Source organism: Trichomycterus rosablanca, chromosome 12 (genome assembly GCF_030014385.1).
Source record: "Trichomycterus rosablanca isolate fTriRos1 chromosome 12, fTriRos1.hap1, whole genome shotgun sequence".
In the NCBI taxonomy this organism is placed as follows: domain Eukaryota; kingdom Metazoa; phylum Chordata; class Actinopteri; order Siluriformes; family Trichomycteridae; genus Trichomycterus; species Trichomycterus rosablanca.
Window position 1 is genome coordinate 5,246,326 of NC_085999.1, and position 19,068 is coordinate 5,265,393.

A 19,068-nucleotide genomic window follows, 5' to 3' on the forward strand; every position below is an offset into this window, starting at 1 on the left:
CCAACTCTGACTTTTGGATGCCCAGCCAGGTCGATAGCACAAATGAAATTTAAACTCGTAAGCATGAAATCTCAGCAATGGTGAACAAGTGCGTTAGCCTGCTGTGCCATGTCTCCTACTTGACTTTAGTTGTTTTCTCTGTTCTAGCATTAAAGAGATTGGGCAAAACCTAATCCATGGTTTTAAAATGTGATGCCCAACAAGCTTACATACCAAACAGTTACTAAAGCTGAAGCATAAACCCATGACTCCCTAATTCAGATACTACTGGTAATATTTAGCACTTTCCCTTGTAAATTTATGTTTTTATCTATTACCCAGGTGATGTGTTCGAGTCAGGGTTCGGCCCATTAATAAACAGTTCAATGAGTGTTGAGCCCATTAAAACTGTTCATAATGAAATTTATTTATTTATTTATTAGGATTTTAACGTCATGTTTTACACACTTTGGTTACATTCATGACAGAAACGGTAGTTACTCGTTACACAAGATTAATTAGATCACAAGTTTAATGTCAAACACAGTCATGAACAATTTTATATCTCCAATTCACCTCACCTGCACGTCTTTGGACTGTGGGAGGAAACCGGAGCTCCCGGAGGAAACCCACGTGGACACGGGGAGGACATGCAAACTCCACACAGAAAGAACCCGGACCGGACTCAAAGTGGTATTGATGCCTGTTTTATACTTTTTTAAGACAGCGTACCTTGTTACCTATTTACCTGTGTGAAGTTATAGAATGGGTGTTTCCGATCAATTCACAGACTTCCTAGTCTTACAATTCCACACCTCAAATTTTTGCCATGTGTAAGGCATTAAATGTTGCATATATTTACAAAAATCAATAAGGTTAATAAATTAAAATAGTGAACATTTTAAATACCTTCTTTTTACCTCCTGGCCATACTTTGTTAAATAGGGTTTGCACATATGCTGTATATAAATGCTGTAGAAATAGGAGAGAGAGAAAAAAGAAATGAGAGAGAGAGAGAGATAAAGAGTTGCCTCAGCACAGGCAGTACAGGGAAACTCCATTTGAAGAAGTCAGTCTGTTGAAATACGTGATAGATAAAGGTGGTGGGGTACCGTTTGTTCCCTTCTTCAGGACAAGCTAAGAGCTTTTAGTCTTCCTCCCAGAAAGTGCATCAGCAAATAACATTTAAGAAGCTTTTGATGAGGTTATTTTTTAAAATAAATTATGTTTTTAATAAAGAAATGTAAAAATGTGGTAAACAGGAGTGGCTGGCCTGGTCCAAAAACCCAAAACATAACATCCATTATCCCCAGTCTTTTTGTGCAGGTGCCTTTGATCAACCATCAGAGGCTGTACTGCAGAAGTTATGAGGAATCCCGTCCATCAAGCCCACCTGACAGACGAGCCAATCATTGTTCATATGGGTGCCTGGCTTGCTGATAGCACAGCTGAGATTCGGTTAGTTATTAAAATTATGCATTTGTTTGTATAAAGCACTGACATTTTACAATTCGTTCTGTTGTTAATAAAGACATTGATTACAATATAATGAAAATTAGATCAATAATAAAGAACACACTGGATACATTTACTGAATACAGTTTACTGAATAGTGTTGACACAGTATTCGATCATTCATACCAAATACAGATTAAATATTCACATATTTTTAGTGTTGTATTTAAAAAATAAAAGTAAGGCTTCTCACTCTCAGAACTGACGGGACGTTCATCACAGTATTTGCTACAACTACAAATGATGTAGAGTACAAAGAGGTGATTTGAAAAGTAGCACATATGGATTTCTTTCAGTCAGAAATCTGCTTAACGGAAGTATACGCTGAAGCGCATACAATGAATATTCAGTCAATAACAAAAATCTAATTCCAGACCTCAGTCAGCCAATCACAATCACCTCTTATTGCACATTTAAATCTGGATGCTACAGTTTGTAGGTCAGTCAATGTGTAGATCTGGACTGGATCACTTATCATGGACTGAAGATGCTGTTTGCCAGGCCTGGTTTTCTGCCCTGAGACATCATAGCCAGTGAAGCAAGAGGACCTTTGTAGTGATGAATCACAGGACCTTCGGTATATAAAAGGAAGATGAAGAGATGACACGAGGCACACTGGGCAGGTTTCGGATTGTCACTTGCTGCTACTCTGGTTCTGTATGAAAAGATTTATAGCATGACACACAGTATAAGGAATAAAATTAAATCACAATGTCAAATAGTTTAATAATCAACTACTATCTGACTGAGAAATGATCAGGGGAAAAAAGACATCACATGTAAGTTTTACAGATACTGAGCTTTCAGTAATATCTAAAGTATCTATTATCTATATTATCTTGCTGATGTCCTTGTATAGCGCAATCATGGACTTGTGAACGAACTGGGCAGGGTTTCTCAACTCATGAATTAAGATTAGGTGTGCATGGAGGAGCAGTATCTTTTATTTTAACAGGGTTGTATATACAGTACTACATTTTATATCCACTGTGTTACATATATATATATATATAATATATACACTTATCAACCATAACATTAAACCACCTCCTGGTTCCTACACTCACTGTCCATTTTATCAACTCCACTTACCATATAGGAGCACTTTATAGTTCTACAATTACTGACTGTAGTGGATAATACACAGCAATGCTGCTGGAGTTTTTAAACACCTCACTGTCACTGCTGGACTGAGAATAGTCCACCAACCAAAAATATCCAGCCAACAGCAGCATGGGCAGCATCCTGTGACCACTGATGAAGGTCTAGAAGATGACCGACTCAAACAGCAGCAATAGATGAGCGATCGTCTCTGACTTTACATCTACAAGGTGGACCAACTAGGTAGGAGTGTCTAATAGAGTGGACAGTGAGTGGACACAATATTTAAAAACTCCAGCAGTGCTGCTGTGTCTGATCCACTCATACCAGCACAACACACACTAACACACCATCACCATGTCGGGTGTCACTGCAGTGCTGAGAATGATCCACCACCCAAATAATACCTGCTCTGTGGTGGTCCTGACCATTGAAGAACAGGGTGAAAGCAGGTTAAAAAAGTATGTAGAGAAACAGCTGGACTACAGTTAGTAACTGTAGAACTACAAAGTGCTTCTATATGGTCAGTGGAGCTGATAAAATGGACATTTTATCGATCAACTTCATTGTAATTCATAAATATAAACTTAAATTTAATGATATTTACATCTATAATTTGTTATAGCTGAATAAAGGTCACTCTATTTTAATACAATTTGCTTTTGTAATTGTAATTTCCAAAAAGCTTATGGTCAGGTGTCCAAATACTTTTGGCTATATAGTGTATGTATATTTAAAATTATATTAATATTATTATATTACATTTAAATATCCCCCCAAAAAAGTAGAATAGTTGTACAATAATATTAGACTGGATATAGGATTAGTGTTCATTTACGTGGGTATGAATAAGTGGTGATTCAAGCTGAGGCATGTTCTTCATATCTCTCTGACATTTAACACACACACACACACACACACACACACACACACACACACACACACACACACACACACACACACAGATGCACCTATGATAAGCAGCATATTTGGGAAGAGCAGAGGTTTGAGCATGACTGTGTATTCATGGGGTCATTCAGGTTAATTTGTGTATAATGAATCAACATTCAGTCCGTTTACTCAGGATCGCTGTGCAGTCAGGGCTACACGACTGCCTTGGTCTGCTTTTAATTAGATAAAGCTAAAACTAAACAGTCTCCGAAATACCAGCATCTGTGTTTAAGCAAGACTTCCGTGCTTCTTGTTTATGTCTGTGTCCTGAGATGGATAGCAGATGGTAAAATGGCACAAAACTGTACCTAAACCAGACTGAATTAATAATGGCTTTATGGGCACTGGAGGCCTATTTAATCTTCTAGCATTACATAATCAAAACCTGCTGTTTTATCAGAATGTAAATTTGTAGTTTGGACATTGTTAATTGTTTTAATATTTGCATTATTTTCCTCTGTTGGTCATACTGTAGTTTTGTTTATGTATGTGTAGGCTTCTTTCCCCCAAAAACACAAGTAAATAAAGCAAAACCAACACTGGCCGTATGGTGCATTGCCCTTAATAGTGCAGAAAGGTTCAAAGGTCAGAGCTTACCCTCTTGTAATCAGGAATCAGGAGCAGAAACCAGTGCTGCCCAGGGCAGAACTCTGCATTGGGATCAGACTCTCACACTGCTCACTGTCCTCTAAATGTAATCTAGAAAACACACAGCAAACCACACATTACTACACAAATTTATCATAATCATGATTTAGATTTATGATGACTCTATGCCTCTTAAAGGTAAAGAAAAAGCAGTATTTAAAATAGCCTTCGTTACAAAAGGTAGCCAGAAGATCGGTGAGAAAATAAGTAGCCGATGATTTACGAAACACTGTTCAGCTGCTGTAGCACGACAGAAAATGTCTGTACATAAGATAAACAAGAACGATGGTGCTGTCTGTTTCTGCTAATCACTACTAAGACAATGCAGCAGGAAAAAAATACAATTTACAGAATTTGGCAGCTTTGGACATGAACAAATGGAAACTAGGATTTGTTTATATTGGAGCATAGTGGTGCACCCTGCTGAACTACTCAGTTATTCCATCTAGCGGCATAAAGTGGTATTTCAGTCATACTGTTTTCTCTTCTTTTTTTTTAGCATAGCGAAATACCTTCTAAAACAGGGGTATTCAACTAAAATTTCTTGAAACAAAGGTCCGGAATGTTTAACTATATATACAGTATATATATATATATATATATATATAGCATTTAGCGGACACTTTTATCCAAAGCGACTTGCACAATGAGCAACTGAGGGTTAAGGGCCTTACTCAGGGACCCAACAGTGGCAACTTGGTGGTGGTGGGGCTTGAACCGGCAACCTTCTGTTTATTAGTCCAGTACCTTAACCACTGAGCTATCATTGCATAATATATCATATATATATTGATATATATTATATATAAGTAGCCTAGTAGTTGTATCAACATCTGCATGTAATCAATAACTGACTGTCAAATCAAATGTCTGTTTGTTTATTAGGATTATAACGTCATGTTTTACACTTTGGTTACATTCATGACAGGAACGGTAGTTACTCATTACACAAGACTCATCAGTTCACAAGTTTATATCCAACACAGTCATGGACAATTCAGTGTCTCCAATTCACCTCACTTGCACGTCTTTGTACTGTGGGAGGAAACCGGAGCACCGAAGGAAACCCATGCAGACACGGGGAGAACATGCAAACTCCACACAGAGAGGACCCGGACCACCCCACCTTATCAAACCTTTCTCTTATCAAATTAGGAGAAAATAAAAATAAATTGTGCTCCAGTGGGAAGTAAGAACAGAGATGAGTCTCTCCATCACGGATTAAATGCTGTATTTTCGCTGTACACGTTTCTTTTTTGGAGAGCGTCATGTCTCCTGTCTCACTCGTCTTTTCTCAACTTTCCCCGGCACGGTCGTCTGTATCTCTCCCTTCGTTTGTTCTACGTTCGCTATCTTTCTTTTTCTTTCCACCGTCTTTCCACATGTAACTCGCCTCTAACTCTCTCATCTGTAGAGTTGCAGTGTTTACCGACTGGAATGCACAGACTTGATTGGCTGAGTGGTGTCACGTGATCTCTGGTGTCTGTGCGTTTTCTCATCCACTAAACCGCTACCGTAAATGGTACAGAAGCTGCGCCGGTTACAATGGAAGCGCTCCGTCAGGTTTCAAATCATAACTTTCTGTTTTGGCTGTAGGTCCGGGTCCATATGGGACAGCTTCTGGGTCCGGACCCGGACCGCGGTCCGCCTGTTAGTGACCTCTGTTCTAAAAGGTCTTTACACAGTGTTTACTGTGTAAAGTAAGTCTTTACACAGACTAGGCCAACGACTTCTCGACTACATTTTAACTTTGAGGAATAATAACTAAAAAATTTGGGAAATTAGGATTAAAATACACTCATCTAAGAATCCTAATAACAAAGGGTGACCATACGTCCTCTTTGTCCCGGACATGTCCTCTTTTTTTGGACCTAAAAATGTGTAAGGCCGGATTTCTAAATCACAAAAAAATGTCCATGATTCAGCTTTTGTAGTCTGTGTGCACTCTTCTTTGTGTGCTTTTGCACTGATTTCACCTTTCTCTTTAGGTCCTGCCTTCTCGTACTTTTCTTTAAAAAATGCCCAGGCACAAATAAAAATTCACAGATCAATTACAGAAAAAATCTGTTTTTGTCTCGGGCGGGATCCTTGGGAAGCAGAATGCATGACCTGCAAAGCTGACAGGTACGTGTCAGTGTTGAATAAAGTTCCAGTTCAGCAAAACACAAAACTGCAGCTAAAGGAAAGAGTTCACCAGGTAAAACAGAAGATGTTGTTACTGCTGCAGAGGAAGTTTTTGCATTTCACACCACGAAGCATCACAACAGCTACTGAACAATGGACTGCAAGAGATTTTTTTTTGTTTCACACATGGTGCGTATGACCACCTCCTAATATTGTGTTGGACCCCCTTTTGCTGCCAAAACAGCCCTGCAACTGTGATGCTCTGTGTTTTCTGACACCTTTCTTTCAGAACCAGCATTAACTTCTTCACAGGCCAGCCTTTGCCCCCATGTGCATCAATGGGCCCTGGCCGCCCATGACCCTGTCGCCAGTTTACCACTGTTCCTTCCTTGGACCACTTTTGATAGATACTGACCACTGCAGACCGGGAACACCCCACAAGAGCTGCAGTTTTGGAGATGCTCTAACCCAGTCTTCTAGCCATCACAATTTGGCCCTTTTCAAACTTGCTCAAATCCTCACGCTCGCCCATTTTTCCTGCTTCTAACATCAACTTTGAGGATAAAATGTTCACTTGCTGCCTAATATAATCCACCTACTTACAGGTGCCGTGATGAAGAGATAATCAGTGTTATTCACTTCACCTGTCAGTGGTCATAATGTTAAGGTTAAAAAATAGCTGTTTATTTCTGTTATGTTAAGTTCAATAACATAGTTGCATTATTAATGCATTTGTCCCCACCTGGAACTAAACCTTCCACCCAGTGCAGCTGTCCGTTTGCCATTCTACCTCCAAAATATGATCACTCATGAATCACTCATTAGAATACCAGTCTAGTGTTTCAGTTCCCCGACGTAACTTAAAATATCTGGTTGCTCTAAACAATACAAGCCTACACCTACATATCTGACTCATGACACGTTGTAAAGAATCTTCATAAGTACATCTGTGTTGTGCAAAGCTTTCTTTATCCCCGTCATAAACCCATAACTCACACAAACATCTGTGATAAGTGTTGCAAAACAGCTCCTCACTGAGAAGAAACATCAAACATGCCAACAGCCCAGCAACATGTGCAACCAATCCAAGCAATGTAAGACGAGGTATCTTCTCTACAGCTTTTCCAAAATCTAAGGGAAAACAGTAAGCTTGTGTTCATGATCTATTGTTCATATGTAGCCTTGAGTGATATTCCGACTCTGATTCTAGAGAGATTTTTTTTGTTTCACACATGGTGCATATGTTTTAAAATATGCATATCAAGGCTTTGAGCATGCTCCAGCTAAGCCACCAGGTAAAACAAACACAGTATACCTTACAAATCCAGTATAAAGATGAAACTGGAAGACAAAGCAATTAATCATAACATTCTCTTGGCACGCCTGTCTGAGATTGGTCTCATGGACACGGCTCTCTCCTGGTTTAAATCATATCTCACCGGCAGGTGTCAATTTGTTCGTATTGGTCACCACTCATCTGCTACCGTTCCGGTTCCACAAGGTGTTCCTCAAGGATCGGTCCTTGGACCCCTCCTCTTCACCATCTACATGCTCCCTCTTGGCCCCCTTGTACGCCAGTTTGGTCTGAGCTTTCATTGCTATGCTGACGATACTCAACTATATATTAGCTTCAAACCCTCTGACCCTGTGCCTCCCCCCTCGCTTACCAGTTGCATACAAAAGTTACATTCCTGGCTTCATAATAATTACTTAATGCTTAATGCTCTGAAAACTGAGTTTCTTTTTATTGGTCCGAAATCTGCTGTCTCTACTCTCTCTGATGTGACTTTTAATATTGGTTCCACTGCCATCTGTCCCTCAAATTGTGCTCGTAATCTTGGTGTCCTTTTCGATTCTCACCTTTCCTTTGACTCCCACTTAGCATCGGTCTCCAAATCTGCCTATTTTCACTTGCGCAATATCTCTCGCCTTCGTCCTTTGCTTTCACAAGACTCTGCTGAGACTCTGGTCCATGCTCTAGTCACCTCCCGGCTTGACTACTGCAATTCAATTTTATATGGGCTTCCTGCCAAAACCCTCCGCCCTCTCCAACGTATCCAAAATACTGCTGCTCGGATCCTTACATTTTCCCAAAAATATGACCATATTACACCTGTACTGGCTAAGCTGCACTGGTTACCTATCTCTTTGAGAATTAAATATAAATTACTTATACTGACATTTAAAGCGCTACATGGCCTGGCCCCGGTATATTTAGCTGACTTACTAACGTATCACTCTTCCTGTCGCAGTCTTAGGTCCTCTGACTCTGACTTATTGGCTGTACCCAGGTTCAAGCGGGCTTCTATGGGTGGCCGTTCATTCACCTGTGCTGCCCCTCGCCTCTGGAATTCCCTTCCTCCGGCTCTCCGCTCTGCGTCTTCCCTCACTATTTTCAAATCTTTGCTTAAAACACTTCTCTTTACTGAGCATTTTTCATAGTTTTTGTATTGTATTGTAAAATGTTGTAAAGCGTCCTTGAGCATTGAGAAAGGCGCTATATAAGTTTAACTTATTATTATTATTATTATTATTAAAGCAGTGATAGCAAGGCAACAGAAAACATAAAACAGTACAAAGCTTTAAAGCAATGTTTACAAATACAGCAAATTGAAATGCTAAAAAGCTTTCAGACCTTACGCAGAAGTAGACAAATTATAATGTTATTAGACAGCCCATTGTTCAAGTGAATCCGTTAATAAGTTTCACTGTTCCCATGTGTTGGTTCCCTCTAGAACACTGACTAGTCCTAAAGTGCATAATTGTAAGACAGTTAAACAATGTGTTTGTCTCTGCCTTGCGGCCAATATTTTGCAACATGCACTGGACTGACCACGATCTCGAGTCCAAATTGAAGTTGGTCTAGCTAAATTAGTACTGTTGTGTAGAAGTCGTACCTGTGACTCCTGTGTTTTCGGCATATGAAGGAGTAAAGTCTGCGGACTGCCACCATCGCTGGGTCCCAGTTATTGTAGTGACACAGAAGCGCAGTCATGAAGAAAGAGAGGAACACTGGAATCGCTCCCGCAAAGAATAACCATGAGAAACTTGCCTAGGAATGTGCACACACATACACACACAGATAAGCATACAATGTGCATCCTATAAGAAGCTGTGAATATACGAGGGATCTGTTTCCGCACTTTTATATTTTGGTTATAAGCGGTGAGGGTGGGAGGAGTAGTAATTGGTCGTGTCTGAGAGACTGAGAGACGCTTATAGTCCTGATTTAGCGTCGTCTAATTTCCACCTTTTTGGACGCTCAAAGAAGCTTTAAGGGAAAGAAGATTTTCATGTGATGATGATGTGAAAGCTGCGATGCATCAGTGGCTACACGCTCAACCAAAAACATTTTTTGTTGATGGCATTAAAAAGTTGGTACAACACTGGAAAAATGCATTGGAAGGTGACTGTGTAGAAAAGTGATGTCATTTGATTTGGAAATTCTTAATAAATAGAGTTTTAAAAAGTGCAGAAACTTTTTAAAGAACCCTCGTACAATGCCTTAAAAATGATTTAACCAGGTGCTGTGGTCTAACGCACTATCACACCACTGTTGAATGTTTGAATTTGCAAGTTCAGATCTCAGCAGAGCCACCGACCGTGTGGCATCCACACAAACACGAATGTCCGTGTTTGAGGGTGGAATGGAAGGTCAGACGTGGGTCTCATTGGGCTGTGATATTTGATCTCCAGGACTGGACTGGGAGAGTGTGGTGTGGTGGTGATGTGGGGGTCGGGTTTGGGTCCACATAGAGCTTAGCATGGCTCTCCGTACATGATACGGCTCTGTGGGGAAACCCAACACAGGCAGGTGATAAGAAGCGACGGATCGGACACGTGTCAGAAGGGAAGTGTGGAATTGGAATTGTAAGCAGCAGTGGATTCACAATCAGAAATTGGAAAAAACTAGACTGGAAGATAGAGGGGTGATGGATTGGTGTTGGACCTGGCATGTCAGGTTATATAGTAAATAAGGACCACATGTACACCACTCTAGGATACAGCATGATTCTACACACTCTCACCTTCTGCAGGCATATATCAGTCAGGATGGACAGTGGAATTGTTAGGCTTAGAGCTAACGTCCCGATTAGAGATGAGGTAAGAAAACAGCCCCTGTAAAAAAACAGAGACAAATGTATGCAATATTGTAGGATTATACTTGGATATACATTTGTGTATAAGCTATACACTATATGGTCAAAAGTATGTTAGCAGTTGTATAAAATCAATCCGGTTTCCTTGGAATCACTGGGCACAATGTAGTAACACAACCCTGACAGGACGTCAATCCATTGTGGGGCCTCGACCATTTCCCCAGATACTGTATAGCCAATCACGTCTTTATGTAAACGCTGGTGCAAAAAACATCTTGTAGCGCTGTTGGGAGTTTAAACAGAGGACCCCATCGGTAGTGGGCTAGCAGAATTTAGAGTTATGCCACCTGAGTGCCCACAAAATCAAACATATAAAATAAATATGTTTTAAATCCCCAGAAAACTGTATGCTATTATAGATTACAAACTTCATATTAATGTACATTTTTTTTTAAATGTAATGTCCAACAAGCGCATGGTCAGGTATTCACTTTTCAAGTTTTGGGTATTCAGTGTATGTTTTTGTAGTGTTTTTGTACACTGCATGTTGTTTATTAGGAATTAATCTTTTTAATTGAAAAAAGTGAAGGAGCACATTTACTTACATTCCTACTAATTAGCATCTAGATTTCTTTAGTGCACTTTGTGAGAAACCAAAAACATGACTACACGTTTTGGCTCATATTCCAGTGTTAAGTGCAGCCCAAAGGTTTTTTCTCCACTCAAGATGCTGCCTAGTTGCACTTAAAATCAAGCCTAGGGTCCTTACAAAAATAAAAACCTGCATTTGCCTGCATAAACAACCCTGTTACTGCTTTATAAATATATCATCTGTTGTAGCATACCATAACCAGAGAAACTCAGACAGCACAGTTCCGATCAGGCCATTGATGAGAATGTAGGTGATCACCAGCTGGCTGGGCATCTCAAACAACTCCAGCCCATAGTAATGCAGCAGGAGGAAGCCAGGCCACAACATGAGCAGGTTAAACAAGCCCACAAAGCCTGTGTACACACAGAACATGAACAGTAAGTACTAGGAGTGTTATGACTTCTGTGTATGTCAGTGTTTGTATAATTAACTCACCAAAGAACATGGGGATATCAAGCTTCTCCTCTCGATCTACTTTTCTTTTCAGCATGACGATGTAGAGAGCATAAAGCACCGCACCCAGCAGTGACCACAGAGACCCTGCACAAAGCCATATGGTCAATTTACTTTCCTTTAGTTGTTCAAGCATGATTTTTACTTAGTTTAAATTACAACAGTACAGTAATACACTGTATTATTTTCACTTTTAAAGTTAAAGCTTTAATAATTCAAGTCTCTTTTGTTTTATTAATGGTTATTAATGGAAGTTGTTGATAACCTAGGCCTCCAATCTGGTATGTAAATCAGAATTTTGATCTGGCACAGTTTTCACACTGGATGTCCTTTCTTTTTATTTATTTTATTTAAGCATTTTCTCCCAATTTAGCGTAGTCAATTTGTCTTCTGCTGCTGGGGGATCCCTGATTGCAGTCGAGGTGGGTATATTGCTGCTCACGCCTCCTCCGACCCGCGCGCAGCCCTTAGCGGAACCCTTTTTCACCTATGCACAGCCGCCTCTCTATCTGCTAATCACATTCCTTACACAGCGTTTGAAGACCCCACCCACATAGTCCGGTCATCCCACCCTAGCAGAGATGTGTCTGCTGCAGGAACTACCAAATATGCCCGCTAGATGGCGCCCAGCCGACCGGTGGCGACACAGAGTTCAGAATCTCGGCGCTGGTGTGCTAGCGGAAAATCCTGCTGCGCCACCTGGGCGCCTGGATGTCCTTTCTGACCCTAACCCCTAAGGATTTCTTTCAGTTGCTCCAGTTAGGGGGCCACATTAGATCCTTCATCCGATTTGTAGTTGTTATGCTCTTCCTGATGCAACCCTTATTTATCCGGGTTTCGGAATGGGACTAAGAATGCACTGATATGTATCCACTGATGGCTAGATTCATGTACTCCGATACACTTTCTGTATTTACCCTTTAACATCAAGTACTGCAACACAAATCTAATCTAATCTAATCTAAGTAATTAGAGCTGTTTTAGTGCTTACCAATAATGCCTTTTCCACCTGGACTGTCCATCACAGAGAAGCTGACCACAGTCACTCCCACCATACTAAACAAAAGAATAACATAAAAAAATAACAAAAGGCCACACAGATACAAATATAAGTACATCAAATTACTGATACACCATATACATCTGCTAATATTCATAATTTGTACATATAGAATTATAAAAGTGAATCTGATTATAAAATCAAAACTCATTTCATTTGTACATACCTGAAAATAACAGCAAGCAGTTTGGACAGTGTGAAGCGATCGCTGCTGTTACTGGGAAATATTGCAGCCAATATCAAAGTAAAGAGACCTGAGACAAATACACACCAAAACACACAAACACACAACATTTTACAATGACAGACAAATTCCAATTAATGCACACACACATGCTTTTAAATAAAGCTGTTCATGTTTTGGTAAAATAACTCAGAACTTTGGTAGCATTAACTAAAAATGCGGCTTCATATTCTCTCTAACTTTCCTAAATAAAAATGTAATGAATTTTATGAAGTTTTAAGAATCACCTGAGGTGGAGGACAGAATGTTAACGATGGCCACTTGTGTGCCTGTGAGAGCCTCCTGATAAGCCAGATTAGCCAGGAACCACTAAAAGTGAAAGAATAAAAACACAGAGGCACTGATGTACAAATTTGAGCTGTAAATAATCACACAAACTGCATCTAACTTTAGTTTTAAACTGTGCTCCCATTGGGTGCTAAAAAACATAATCCATACAGATGTCAAAACAGTAAAGGCTTAAAAGAAAATGAAAGGTTGCCAACAAAGAATTAAAGCTAATAAATGCAAATAAAATAAATAATAAGCTGATTTAAAAAAAGAAACACCATATGACCAATATCAATACAAATCTTGTATTCGCGAATTCTGACATTTTTAAAATGTGTCTAGAAATCAATCGTGCTTCACTTGTTGAAATTTAAATTGATCATATCAACTGACACTGCATTGTCAGAACAAAAAACAAGCCATGAAGTCAAAGGGACTATGAGTTGTACCATGGCCATGCAAATAAGACAAATGTGCCTATTTGGATGCCCAGCCAAGTTGATAGGATCACCTGGAATTCAAACTTGAAAGAGCTTAAGATATCAGAGGTAAGTGTAAGGGTTATATATAAGTATATCCTGCAGTTATTAAACTTGTGCACTAGTGTACAAGCTAATTGTGTCCTAAACAGGAGTGTAAACTGCTTTGCACATTAAAACCAGGTCACTGAGTAAACCTTCTGTTTACTAGACTGTACTTATAGTATAAAACTGATTTAAATTATTAGTATTTTTATTAGTATACGACTGTACTGAAGTCTTATAAGAAAACTCCAAGTCATCATAAGCCAGTCAGTTATTTCATTTCTTTCAGTAATTCTGTCTACGAGGAATGAAACTGTTTAGCAAGAAAACAGCATCAGTCTTCTTCTTGTTCCTCAGCCTTTGTCCCATTTTTCAGTTACGGGGTCGGCATTTTTCGGCTTCTTCCTGTTAGGAGTCGCCAGCGGGATTTGGCACAGTTTTGGCACTGGTCCGTGCATCCCAGCGGCTAGGTAACTATGGGACAATTCAGTGTCTCCAATTAGCCTAGCAGCATGTCTTTGGACTGTGGGAGGAAACCGGAGCACCCGGAGGAAACCCACGCAGACACTGGGAGAACATGCAAACTCTTAGCCACCGTGGCAGGAAAACAGCATCAGTGTTTTGCTTAAAAAATCAGAAAGGTAAAGAAACACAATATTACATTCATGTTTGTGCTGTATGTGTTTAAAATCTCACCACAAAACAGAAGAAGAAGCTGATTTTGGCCACATCACTAATGCTGAGTTTCTCCATCATCCTGAGAGAGGTGGTAGCATGAGACATGCGGGACAGTTTGGCTTCTAAAGCCTGAGACTGTGGAAGCTCACGGATCTCCATCATATTACTGAACCTCACACGCTGCTTTCTAGCAACTACACACACACACACAATAGGACGAATAAAAATTTACTGGTTAGATGTGCTAATTAATGACATTTTGTAATTAAATACATTTTGCAGGAATACTTACGAGTTTTAGTCTCTCGAATGGCACTGCTATCAGGAGCATCCTGAAACTTCACCGGCACATACAGAGGCTCACTCTACAGAAAGATACACTTTAATTAAACAGGCCCAGTTATAAACCGTTTATATGCCCACTGAAACATTTTCATATCATGAACTGAACGGATTCAAAATTAAATCCACAAAGGATCTCAGTTGGTTAAGAAATACTTTCATTCATTTATTTTCATCAACTGGCTCCACTGGGAACCATTAGGCACATAGCAGGAATACCCTCAACAGGCTGCCAATCCATCACAGGACTTCTAACACCCAGCCCCAGACATAGTCAATCACAGCTGTGTAGCCACCCAGCCGGAGTGGCATAGAGCACTGCGATTCGAACCCAGATCTCAACAGGGCAGTGAAATGTGACTTTTGCCATGACTATGCCATGTCTTTATACTTGTTTATGATGTTTATTGATATTACAAAACTGATCTTAGCAGTAATTAAGTGTTGTTAGTGTGCAATTTTTGGGTGATATATACTTACTAGGGGGTCGTTAAAGCCATCTTCAGAGCTACGTCCATTCACATATAAATCAGCATTAAAAACCTGAAAAAATTTATCAAACCTGATTATTTTAGCTGTACAAACATATATTGCAGGAGTGGCATTTGCAAAAACATGGTAGTACATTATAGCTTACCACCGAGTTTAAATGATCTTACATATTTTTAGTGAAATATATAAAGTTATTTATGACTTATTATCAAAATAGTCACAGAACTTACGAAAGTGCCGGGTTTCTGTTGGGCTGCACACTGCTGTCTCCATGGTTTCCAGAAGAGGAAGCCAAGCAAATACAGCATGAACATTGAGGTCTTCACAAATGTGCTAAAAAAGGGCTTGCTATACTGTTGATGCACAAAGACGTACTGACATGCAAACAAACACAAAAGCATTTGTGACATTCCATTTTATTTATACACAAGATGTTCAATAATAAAACTTTAGAAACACTATTAAACCTTGAGAAGGTAACAGCAAAGCTGTGGAAGGTATTAGAAAAAAAAGTGTGATAATGGAATTACTTTGCTTTTACTACATTACATAACACTTTTCTTGTAGGTTATTTTCTAACAGCTACTCAAATTTGTACCAACTCAAGGATGACACCCAACAGTTCTTATTTTAAGTATCTTTTTTTTGGTACATACATAATGAAAAAGCTAATTTAACTGCTAGTTATACCATACATGACCTGTATGTGACAAATAAAACTTGGAACTTAATGATACTGACATGGTCTAGTGTTAAATAGATTTAGGTTAAACCATACGATAAACACATTCTTTATAATGAGTGGAAGCACTGGATTGATTACCAGCGATAAATTGCCAAATGTTTACAATTTATGGAGCTTTTACACTCTTTGTTGACATTTTATTTAGACAAATCCATTTGAAATAAAGGTATAGTAAGATTTTAATCACTGATGTGAATCGGTCTACCTGAAATCTGTGGTCTGGGCTAAGCTCATTATCAAAACAGTGATACTTGCTTTTGGCCATATCTCAGCCAAGGTGATGAAAAGATTAAAAACAACTGTTCTAAGGACATTTATGTTTCGTACGTGGGTTCATACACACTTCAGTACACCATGAATAGGGTTAGAAAATCACACTAAGAAAGTTTTATTTTACTATGATCAGGTAGAGTAAAGGCTGCATGTTTATGTGTGTGGAGGCCTTACTGCAGTGAGTTCAGATGAAGCAACCCAGATTATGTCCACAAGCAGTAGGATGATGATACCCAGTACCAGCCTCCTCTTCTGGGTACCACATATTCCCCAACTCATCCTACACATTCACACATATAATCAGAATCAGAATCAGATTTATTGGCCAAGTATGGCTCTAGTATAAATTCAGTATACAAGCAGTGTATGCATTAAACATTAAACACAAAAATATACAAACTATAAGACTATATACAGGCAATATACAGATATGTAAGTTAGCAGCGTGTGGAAAATGTACAAAAACAGTAAAGTGCACAGCATGTAGGATGAGTACTACAAAGTGTAGTCAATTGGCAGCTGGTGAATATTGTCACACTAAAGTCTGTATTGTCAGTCATTTATTTATTTAGGAGGGAGATGGCCTATGGGAAGAAACTGCTCCTGAATCTGGACATTTTTAGTGTGGATTGACCTGTAGAGCCTGCCGGAGGGGAGGGGTTGAATGAAGCTAAGGCCAGGGTGTGAGGAGTCAGTAATAATTTTCTCTGCCTGTTTCTTGGAGTACAAGTCCTGGAGGGAGGGCAGGGGAGCACCAATGATTTTCTCTGCTGACTTTACCAGTCGCTGCAGTCTGTTCCTGTGTTGTATTGTGGCTGCTCCAAACCAGACTGTGATGGAAGTGCACAGAACTGATTCTATTGCAGCAGTGTAGAACTGTCTTTGTAGCTCCTGTGGCTAGGGTTGCCAACTGTCCCGTAAAATACGGAATCGTTCCTTATTTGGAAACTAAATGTCGCGTTCCGTATTGAACTGATACCGGACGTGGTTTGTTCTGTATTTTTATCAATGAGAGAGAAATGCTGCAGATTAGACTGAGACAGGGCGATATGTATGAAACAGAAGGAAACTGCTGCTACCGTGGGAATTAGAAAGCGTTTGGTTATTAGTTTAAGTAGTATTCACTTTTTTTACTCCACTGTTTGAGTAGCGCAGTGGGCAGAGTGCATCGCGCATATTTTTCTGCCCTATAGGTTCGAATCCGGCTTAGGGCGAAACTAAAGTAACACAGCAGGGCCGGTGCTATGGGGGAAGATAGATTATGTTAAAATGTTGTTTGCACTATTAAGAAAAAATGTTCCATGTTCTTTATGCATGTTGTTTTGCCAAAAATATGGTTCTGATTCATTATTATAAAGAATGAAAATAATAAATGTTAAACAGCCTAAATAAAACATTTTGATAATGTTCCTATGAGGGTATAAGACCCGTTATATTTTTCATAAGTGCAGCTCTGACCGCCTACACCCCGCTCCCGCTCAGGTAAACACCTTCCATCCCACCCCCACCCTATGCCTTCCACCAACCCGCCAGCCCAGGGTGTTCCTCATTTCCAGTTCTGAAAGTTGTCAACCCTACCTGTGGCAGACCCAGCTTTCGCATATTTACATTTATGGCATTTAGCAGATGCTTTCATCCAAAGTGACTTACAGTAGTAAAGTAATTGAGGGTTTAGGACTTTGCTCAAGGGCCCAACAGTGGCAACCTGGCAGTGGTGGGGCTTGAACCAGCAACCTTTTGATTACTAGTCCAGTACCTTGACCACTAGGCTGCAACTGCCTAGTGGTCATTACTCCTATTTAGTTCAACAGTGTGTATTTTGCTGTATGTAATACCTTTAACAGTGTAGAAGTGACACACTTATATATGATCTACTCTGCACTCAATAATATGATGAGCAGTAAATGAAAAGGTCTTACCGTGCTGGGCGCATTAGAAACGGACACACCAGTCTCTGCCAGCCTGTCTCTTTATCATGTAGAACCAAGTGTGCATTACACAGCAGCTACAATAATGACATTTATAATAAAAGTACAAAAAACACAAGAGTTAAAGAGAAATCTGTATATATGTGGGTTCACATACAATGTAAGTGTACCTAATGAATATAATATTTAATAGTGTCGATGCATATGTTTCCATACAGATTGCATTTCACGAAGAAAATACATTTACTCAGTGTAAATAACATAGTTTAAATCCAAAGTAGTAGTTTATAAAGCAAGTAAACAAGTTTATACAGCAAGTACACAAGCAGTCACAGTAGTGTGGTTCGGTTCCACCCTCACCAACTGTTGAATTTAGCTCCTAGTAGCTAACCAAAATAACGCAATATCAACACTGTTGAGCTGTATTACCTGATTCAGAATGCTCCGTCCTTTTGTACTGTTAAGACTGTTAATGATTTAATATTTTCTGTCAGTAACAGAATGCTGTAATTCAGCTCCCACTGTAAACATTGACATGACTTTTACGTTGTCTATTGCTGCTCATGACTTCACTTAGACCAAACTTCGACTTGAACTAGTCTGGGACTTGTAGTTGTAATGGTCACATCTTTCTTCTGACTTGGGCAGCAATGGTACGCTTACAGAACTCAATTTCCCAGAATGCAGCGCACTGGAGCCAATTTTCTCGACGTCGACACTTCACAGTGACACTTTTCACTCAATTCTTCTTAGTTATGATTCTTTATTATGTGGATTAAATTTGTATAGGGTTACAAACACCAAATACACAAAATCTCTCATTTTTATTTGTATTACACGTTTGTTTCTTAATTCACATCTAAAATATTTTGTGTTCATGGAAATGAGCGACAGTACAATTATTCTACAACAAAGAACTATTTTAACTTACTATTAAAATAGTATTTTTACCTTGATTTTTAATAGTTTTTTTTTCTTGACTTACTTTT

General features: G+C 39.4%; 1 protein-coding gene across 2 annotated transcripts; it reads right to left on the reverse strand.

The window, feature by feature from the left end:
• Positions 1-1,562: 1,562 nt before the first annotated feature.
• On the reverse strand, positions 1,563-18,618 carry LOC134324128 (solute carrier family 35 member F5-like). Of its 2 annotated transcripts, XM_063005801.1 has the most exons (16): positions 18,509-18,618; positions 18,071-18,156; positions 16,326-16,431; positions 15,364-15,507; positions 15,122-15,184; positions 14,592-14,664; positions 14,318-14,493; positions 13,055-13,136; positions 12,750-12,837; positions 12,515-12,579; positions 11,506-11,610; positions 11,264-11,423; positions 10,347-10,437; positions 9,216-9,370; positions 4,144-4,245; positions 1,563-2,149 (listed from the first exon to the last, which is right to left on the reverse strand). In XM_063005801.1, exons 2-15 carry the CDS (start codon positions 18,082-18,084, stop codon positions 4,161-4,163), a joined length of 1,407 nt encoding a protein of 468 aa, XP_062861871.1. In that variant the 5' UTR covers positions 18,085-18,156; positions 18,509-18,618; the 3' UTR covers positions 1,563-2,149; positions 4,144-4,160. The 2 variants fall into 2 exon arrangements, with proteins under 2 accessions (XP_062861871.1, XP_062861873.1); XM_063005803.1 differs by lacking the exon at positions 18,509-18,618 and having other exon boundaries at positions 18,071-18,169.
• Positions 18,619-19,068: the final 450 nt, after the last annotated feature.